The sequence below is a fragment of the Micromys minutus genome, assembly GCF_963924665.1.
Source record: "Micromys minutus genome assembly, chromosome: 21".
NCBI lineage: Eukaryota > Metazoa > Chordata > Mammalia > Rodentia > Muridae > Micromys > Micromys minutus.
Window position 1 is genome coordinate 36,094,817 of NC_137956.1, and position 9,307 is coordinate 36,104,123.

A 9,307-nucleotide genomic window follows, 5' to 3' on the forward strand; every position below is an offset into this window, starting at 1 on the left:
CATGCTGTGTGGGATCACGGCACGCACATATGCACACACGGAGCTTCCAGGATGTTTGTCCATGTATAAGGAAGGACTCTGAGATTCTACAAAGGCCTTTTATCCCTAATGCCACCAGACAAGGTCCTCATTGGAAACACTGCAAATCCACCTCTGTTGTTAATCTAGCATCATGTACAACCCCTCAGACCCCAAGGAGAAAACATGTGCCCCCCCTCTCCCTTTTTCTCTCCCTCCCTCATACCATGGCCCTCAACTTGGCTTCCAGGGGTCCATGCTGGGCCAACTCTACTTAGAATCTGGGATCTTGAGTTTTGCAATAGTGCCAGGATCCAGAAGTTCCAAGTCCCGAAGGGCTTCTAGTAGCTGCTCCCGGGCAGCACCAATGAAGGAATTCTCCAGAAAGGCAGGCAGGCCTCCCTCACCATCACGCAGGATGTACAGAGGAACCCGTACCAGGCCCAGCACCTACAAAAAGCAGACAGGGGACAAATGGGACTTCAAGTACCTTCAACATATTACCTTATCTACCTTGGAACAGAACTCTCCAGAGTACAGCCAAGCAGACCTGGGCCCAATAATCACACCTCAGGAGAGCTTAGAGAGCCAGTCTAATACAGGGTATCAATCTCCATCCTTGCTAATACTTCTCCATCCTTTTCATGGCCTTCCTGGCGACTGCCTCCGGGAGGCATTCTTGGCTCTAACAGTATTTCAAAACACAGAATTTACACCACTGTATAGGTATCACGTGGGTGTTCAAGAAAAATGCAAAGACCCAAGTATTACTCTGACATCCTTACCCAGCCCAACTGATTCCGATGGACTGTTTAGTTTACACAGTCAAAGTGCGTGCACACGAATCAGTTTTAATACCGTCCTCACCCCCAGGTTCAGAGTTACCTCTACATACAGGCTTGCCTAGCATTATAATTACTGTCATACTTTCTACTTCAGGGAAACATGAGCCCAAAGTCAAGAACTTAGGGTATCATGTACATTAGCATAGAGCACAGAGACCCTTGTGTGTGTGTTCTAGAAAGCTCTCTGCAGCGGGCACTAAAGGTTGGTGTTATTATCCAGCCTGGAGATGACCAAGATCCCAACTAGTTCATGCCACTAGAAAGAATTCAAAATCGGAGGGTCAAAATCTCCTCCACCCAGTGGCTTTTCTCAGTGACATGGGTTTGGGAGGAGTACAGACGGGAGTGGGTCCCAGGCTGATCCCACCTCCAGCCCGTGGTCCTTGGCTTGAGGTGCCCTGGCTTCCACAGCCTGCAGCTGTTCCAGCGTCAGGCGTTTGGCATAGAAGTGGGCCACCACGAGCGGTTTGGCCGCGATGTGTGAGCTGCGGTAGTCGGAGCGTTCCACGCGCACGGCAGACATCGCACCGCCCAGTTCCTCGAGCAGTTCACGGTTCAGCCCGTCCTCCAGGCAGCTGTCCTGCGCGTCCACGAAGCCACCAGGGAAGCCCAGGCGCCCGTCGAAGCGCATCTGCATCTGAAGGAGGAGGGTATGATGGTTGGCCAGGGCACGCGGGCCCCGGGGCGGGCAGCGGGTCGTGCATGCCGTGTCCTCACCAGCACGGCGAAGCGCATCGGGATGCGGCCAAACAGCTTGCGGGGGTCCGGCGCGTAGAGTAGCGCATGGCAGGCGTGGCGCCAGCCTGGCCCAAGCGCCAGGGCTTCGCTGAGCTCCACTTTCCGATCCCCCTCCATCTCGAGGCTCGCACTTCCGGGTTCCTGCAAAGGCCAGCGCCTCGGGGCGGAGCTTCGAATGACTCGTCAGCAGCCAATCAGGATGAGCCTCTCGGGAGGAGCCAGGAACACAGGCTGGATTGGCTCTTAGGCTAGGGCGGGGCTGAAGGCTTAGTGAAAAAGAGACCAGCTCAGGCTGCAGTCTAGAAGGCTAGTAGAAGTCACTCAACCCTCTCAGTTTCCCAGGAGCCGTAAGTAGAGGTGATACCAGCCTAGGAATGGAGGTAAAATTTTCCTCCAAGCCACACACACAGAAAATGCAGCCATTCTTGGATTGGGGGTGGGGAGGCTCAATGCTGTGTCATATGTCAAAGACTGAGCCCTGCGTCCTAAGGATAAGGACAGCTTCAGGAAATGCCTGTGGACATCTTTTCTCAGTCCCCTGGTTTCCAGGGCAGAGATAGCAATGACTAAGAGAATCACATCATGGTGAGGTCACAGGTAATCTGGAACAATGTGACACAATTGTCTGAGACATTCAAGGGACCAGCAAATCATCCTGGTCAAACATTAGTATCACCTTGCCAAAAAAAGAAAAAAAAAAAAAAAATCACAGGTCTCTGCAGAATTTTCAAAACAGAAACAGTAAAATAAAGTGGTTTTATTTTTGGTTTGTTTATTTATAATGCAAAGTAGAAAATAACTATCCATATGCCTGTACTGACACGGAATGCCGATACAGGTGGGATTAATTCCTGCATGTAGGCATAGAGTCCTCTGCCACGTGGGAGAATTAGAGATGGTTTCCATAGCTGCTTTGTCTTCCATAGTTCAGTAGTGACTTCCTTTGGATGAGCAAACAGTATAGAAAGAAGAAAGCCACAGTGGAACTTTATAGCTTGGGGTGAAATTGACAAGCACTACCTTAGGAAGATAATCAAGATCAGCATCAGCACTGGCATGTCACACTGACAGGGGACTAGATGGGATACCAAGATGAGCATCCGGCATTGCTGTGTCACATTGGCAAAGGGTAACTGATAAAATTATCTCAGCTGGAGGACGTCATCAGGTAGTTGACAAGTAAACCTCAAACCTGTCAAGGCCTTGTCTTAGTTCCTTGGAGTTACTGGAACAAAATGCCTTAGACTGGAGATCTTACAGACAACTAAAGTTTATTTCACATGGTCCTGGAGCCTTGGAAGTCTAAGATGAAGAGGCTGACACACTTGGTGTCTGCTGAGGTCCCAGTTCTTGATTTATAGGCCACATTGCGGATGAAATCTCAGAAGGTTCTGGAGAGCTCTCTAGGTCTCCTTCAAGGTTGCTAATGCTATAAAGGGTCTGTTATTATGGTGTAGTCCCTTCCTAAAGGCTCCAGTCCCCAAATATCTATGCAGGGTTAGTATTTCAGCATGTAGACTGAAGAACAGGCGCCTATGCAATAAAGGAGACCCTCAAAAGATGTGCCTCCCCTAAAATCAGAGCGAAGGTGAGGACACTGGGTAATAGCTAAGAGAATCTGAATAAAACTTTGGATAATATTAATGCTTTAAAATAATGCTCATTGTTTTAAGAATTATGCCATACTAAATTAAGATATTAATAGGGGAATTAAATTGCATACATGGGAATTCCTTGCACTATTCTCTCCATTTTATTATGAATATCAACTGCCTAAAATTATGTTTACTTAAGAAAACCCAGGCGAGCACTGGTTAATGGAAGTTTACAGGTCAGTTGACCTAGCTTCTGCCATAATTGGATTACAAGGAGGAATGAGACCGGGCAGAGGATCTTGCCATGAAAGAGATTGAGTAGACATATCAGCTGAAGCCAGAATGGGGGAAATTATGGGATGTCCAAAATTTAGTGACAATGCCTGAGGATGGACAGAGGCAGAAATGAAAGAAACTAGACAACTTACAGCTTTGGGCCAATATGCAAACATACTCTTTATTCCTAAACCTTTATAGAAATCCTTGCCACAAGCCCCAGAATGATGACCATGAAGGCAGAATAACTGTCAGTTTACACCCGAACCACCCAAGGAGCAGCAAGTGCCCTGCCTAGAAAGCCTGCTTACCTAGTAACCCTGCTGCTGGGAGTTCTGAAAACCCACTCCAGGGCCCGGCCTCTTTATGGCTCTCATTTATAGGTATGCATCCAGTCCTTACTAATATTGACAAGATGCTAGGACTAATAACCGAGCTGAGATCATTTGGAACCTTACCCCAATAACCTCTGATGCCTGAGTCACACAGATCTCTGAGGACTCACCACTAACAACGCAGGGAACCTTCCACAAATGACTGGGATCAAGGAAAAGAAATACAGTTTGTTACCCAACAAGACAAGGAGAGGTTCCTTTGTCCACTGGGGACATAGGATTATAGCAGGAGGCCCTTGAGGATGAGGATGAGTTAACCACCCCAAGCCCCACCCTCAACAGCTGAACAACTGAAAATTATGTCCTTCATTCTGGAGACTGGAAAGTCACCAGTACTGTGTGCTTTTATGTGCTGTAAAGAATTTCTAGCCCTTTTATCAAGATACCCCCTGGTCCTGGGCATTTGGATTTAACAAAGCCACAGGACTTGGGCCACCTTTGAGTTCAAGACTGAACAGAGCAAATAATGCTAGTCATGTGAACACTACTGTGAGGAACAGCATGTGGTAGGCTGGGGACATGGGTGGTAAGAGATTTCACCAAGACACCAACAGACAAAGTGAGACATTATTGAGAGGCGCTGTTAAAGAAGAAAGAAAAAGCAGCAGGTGAGTGTCCAGAAGGAACTGGGCTGCTGAGAGGAAGCAAGAAGTTTTGGGGTTTGTATTTTAGTAACAGTTGAGATGGTGTGTGTGTGTGTGTGTGTGTGTGTGTGTGTGTGTGTCTGTGTGTGTGGCAAGGTACTCTGTCTTACCCTCATGGGCCTCTGTGATGGCTGATGTTATGTTTTAAGTTTAAATTGTTGTGCTTAGAAGATCTATGAAACAGTTGCCTCTAACATAAAAGCCCCACTTGCCCAAAACTTTCCGGAATGCTGGAGGCTGTTGTTCATGGAAGATAAAAAACAATGTGTTTTTGCTTTTGTAAATAAGCTTGGTTGCTCCAACTGCATAGGATGTGTGCTAGATCACACACAGGCAGGAAGTATGTCAGGATGTATGCTTTTCCCTAATTGGACAAAGGAGAAAGTATGTAGATTTTATGTTTTACCTATAGTTTGGTGTCATACATTGGAAATTCTGGGTATGGACCTGGTCAGTATTTAATAAAGCTTGCTTCAATTTTGGCTCAAAATTGTGGTACTGGTCTTATTTTCGCCCAGTTGGGATTAATAGCCTCCAGCCCGGAACCACATTCTAGTGGGCAGGTGGACTTCCCATTAATCTTGTTGAGAAACAAATTTTACAGCATTGGTTGGTTTTCTTTAGACCAACTAATGCACTTGTGCAGTGTTCCCTGACTAGTAGGGGTTAGGCTCCAGATACCTGAGTGGGGCATCATGAGTCACTGGAGGTCAGGTTCAAAATGGCCTGGTTGTTAAGTTTACAAAAACATTTCCTTTTGTATCTATAGATGGTGACTAGATGCTGGATGTGTAAGAATAAAGTAATTGTTTGAGGTAGGATAGTAATGTGGTTACAATTTTAAATGTTCTTTGCTCTTTACAGCTAAACACTAAAATATGAATAAAGCACACACTAAAAATAATCCGCCAAGAGACAGAGGCTGAGGGTGTGAATTCAGCTTTAGAGGCTGAGTTTCTGGGGACTATTCAGGCTTTTTTTATATAATTTATATATTTTGATATTTCCTATAGTAAAAAGTTAAAAGTAGGAAGATCTTCTGGCTTCTCTGGAAGATGGAGGTAAAGGTTATAATTTACGTTTGAATTAAGCCTTTGCATTTCACAAAACCCTTTGGCAGACAGGACCAGGAGCCCAGATTGGAAAGAAGATTGCAGTCTTACCTCAGGAGCATCAAGACCAATTCTAAGAAGATGGCCAATGCCTGTCACCTGCCTTCAAATGCGGAACCAACTCACAGGGTCCTCCCTGGATTTTCCATGTGATTTAAATGAAGAGCCAGTGTTAAGAACCATGGACTTAGAAAACCATGTGGTGACTGGACACAGGAATGCTGCTAGAGAGAGATATTAGAGGCCTGTCAATAGGACTTCCTGTAAGGACAGTCCACTGTGGAGGGACACTGTGAGTGCATGTGTGTGTGTGAGTGTGTGTGTGTGTGTGTGTGTATGTGTGTATGTGTGTGTGTATGTGTGTGTGTGTATGTGTGTGTATGTGTGTATGTGTGTGTGTGTGTGTGTGTGTGTGTGTGTGTGTGTGTGTGTAGTCATGCATGCACATTGTGGGAAGAAACTGGAGGATGTTCTTGAGTGTTGTTCCTTAATCACTGCCCACTGTTTTCCCTGGAAACAAATTCTCTCATTGGTCTGAAACTTGTCAACTAGACTAGGTTGGTTATTCCAGTGGCCCCAGAGACCTCCATCGCCCTGATGCTGTGATGACAGGTATGTGCCCAAGTTTTTTTCACCTACCTTTTAGGGATAAAACTCAGGCACTTGTGTCTATAAGGCAAGCATTACAACTGAACTGGTTCTAAACTTTGAAAGGACCCTGGATTGTTTCTAGTTTGGCCATGGTCACAGAGATGGGAGTTATTGGCTGCAACAATGTGGACTTCCACTCAGCTGGGCTGACCTGGCTACAGCTGTTACCGAGCGCCAGATCTGCCAATATCAGAGGCAAACCTTGAACCCCAGATAGGGCATCATTCTCCAGGGTGAGCAACCATTCCCCTGGTAATAGGTTGACTACATTGGTTCATTTCACAGAAAGGGCAAAGCTTTGTTCTTCTTGAAATAGATATGTATTCTGGTTATAAATTTGCCTTTCCTGCATGTAATACTTCTGCCAAAACTCCCATCCATGGACCTACAGAATGCCTTATTCACCATCAGAGTATTCCACACAGTTCTGCTTCTGACCAAGGAACTCACTTCACAGCTGCAAAAGCCCAACGGTGGGCCCACAGTCATGGAATCTTCTGGACTTATAATGTTCATCAATTTCTGTCATAGTTAGGTTTCCATTGCTGTGATGATAACACCATGACAAAAAAGGAACTTGGTGGGGGAGGGTTTATTTGGCATCCACATACCGAATCACAGCCTATAGAGTAGAACCAGAACAGGAATCTAAATTGGGTAGGGACCTGGAGGCTGTGCTGCTTACTACCTTGCTCCTCAGGGCTTTATCAGCTTGAGAATCCCAGGCCACCAGCCCAGGAACGGTTCCGCCCACCATGTGCTGGCCCCTCCCACACCCATCAGTCACTGAAAATGCTCTACAGGCTTGCCTGCAGCCCAAGTTTTACTAGGTAGTTTCTCAACCCAGGTTCCCTCCTCTCAGATCACTGACTCTCTCTGAGTCAAGCTTGACATAAAACTAGCCAGTGCAGGTCTACTATAAAGGATACAGATAACCCAAGTCTCTCACGGGTGCTGAGAGCAAGCAGATAGTCCCTTTTTGTCCCTTTATGCCAGGATGAAGGCGAATGATGAGAGCACAGCTAACCGGAACCTCCTACCTTGGACATTTTGTGGGCAGAAGTGGTAATGCTTGCCTGGTCTGAATTAATAGCACAGATGCACGGGATGAGTTTCCAGTGGCCGGGGTGCACTCCTTGTCCCTGAGATCATTCTGCCAGCCTTCTTATCCTGTTCAATAGACCTTTGCCTCCACCCACGCCCTAGAACTACTGCAGGGTACCTGGAGGTTGGAAATCTACAAGGTGGGGCCTTCAGAAACCCTAGAGGGTGGGAACAGCAATCCTGCCTGGAACTTCCTATTTGCATTTTTATTTCCTACTTACACTTGTCGAGTTTCACGAAGAGCTTGTCACGTGAAGGAGGAGACAGGATCTCTGACACTCTGTGGGAGAGCTGGGAATGCAGATTTTCCTCAGCCTCAGAGCTGCTGGTAGAGGAACCTACTTGTATCTTTCACGGCCCCTGTGGCCCTTCAATATGGCTGATTTCCAATTCCAAAAGCAAGGGCATACAGACCAGCATGGGCACAGTGGTATTTTAACCCGCCAGTGGTGTCTCTAACAGACTGTGCCCACTACTTGGGAGTGGGGAATGAATTGCCCACATGTAATTCAGCCAGAGAAATGGGACCTAGAAGGCATGTGGGGAGAGGGCTGTTTCTCTTTGGTAGACTTCCTGTGTCCTGAAGGCCACGACACAGTCTCTGTTACTCGGCACTGCCCCCTTTTGCCTTGATGTGTCAAATAGAATAGCCCACCTTTTCTTCTTCTCTGATGGAATGAGCTACATTCAGCATCTTCCACACGGCTCAAGCTCTGATGCTCTTTGCCGATGTTACCAAGGGTAACATGTTCACATCCAGTTTTGTTTTTCCACTCATCAGGTAATCAGGATATTTGGGGTACAATACCCACCCCCTTACTCCCCTCTCACTAACCCTGTCCATTTCTCTTAGCCTTCTTCAGAGCCCAAGTTCACCATCCTGCCAGGAGAAGGAAGCTATGTCTCAAAACCAGCAACTGACAAAGGACTTGGGCTCAGGACAGAATGAAGTCTGAAAGTTATTTTCCTGAAGAGGGAAAAGTGCAAAGCTGAAAAGTAGAGACTTCTTGCTGATTCTGCTGAGAGAGGCATCAGTGTGTGTGTGTGTGTGGGGGGGGGTGACACGTCCCCTCTCCTCCCCAGGAAGGAGCAGCAGCAGCCTGTGCTGACACAGTGCTGGCTGATCTGCCCAAAGTTAATGCCAAGTGCTCCCTCCATTAACCCTCTCCCCAGGAATCACAACCCCAAGCTTGAGATAAGGAAGTCAGGGCTCAGCTGGAGGTCCTGGCTGCTGGGAGCAGGGCTGGAGGTTGGATGAGCTTCCACCTTCTTCCCTCCCCAGAGCTCTGGGCTTACAGGGACACAGGGAGTCCTGTGTGGTTGTAATTCCAGCAGACCATCCCCCAGCAGGATGGGTGTGGTGAGAAGTGCACAGTCAGCCTGCCACTTCCTCCTGTGAGGAAGGCACCATCAGGACCAGACCAGGGAACTAAACCCCCAAACAGCCCACCAGTGTGTGATGGCTGCACCTGCCTGAGTGGGATGCTTCCTAGATATGTAAAGGGGCTTATAGACATCAGTAGCAGAGACCTTAGAATGTAAGTCGGTGTTGCAGAAGTGGAGATGAAGCCTTCCAAGGAGGTTGAGGAGCATGAGCACTGGAACATTTGAGGCCCCCTAAGTGGAGGAGCATGGAAACTGAAAAGGTAACCACAGGCGACAGGAGGAGCTGTGGATACTGTGTTCCTTGCATGCACATGCGCACGAGTACACACACACACACACACACACACACACACACACACACACATTACTTCCCTCCGGCTTGTCATCTGAGAGTTTATTTTATAGGACATTGTAACCCTTAGCTCTGGGTTAGATCAGGAGAAAAGACGCAGAAATGAAGCCTCTTAGGCATGGCCTCTAGAGCTGCTTCTGACAATCAACCCCATGTTTGAAAGGCCAAGAGCTGGAGGCCACAGGACCCTG

At 47.4% G+C, this 9,307-nt stretch overlaps 1 protein-coding gene across 1 annotated transcript; it reads right to left on the minus strand.

The window, feature by feature from the left end:
* Positions 1 to 242: 242 nt before the first annotated feature.
* On the minus strand, positions 243 to 1,732 carry LOC308434549 (U8 snoRNA-decapping enzyme). The gene is made up of 3 exons (XM_080934862.1): positions 1,581 to 1,732; positions 1,231 to 1,500; positions 243 to 468 (listed from the first exon to the last, which is right to left on the minus strand). Exons 1-3 carry the CDS (start codon positions 1,716 to 1,718, stop codon positions 289 to 291), a joined length of 588 nt encoding a protein of 195 aa, XP_080790988.1. The 5' UTR covers positions 1,719 to 1,732; the 3' UTR covers positions 243 to 288.
* Between the last annotated feature and the right edge of the window lie 7,575 nt (positions 1,733 to 9,307).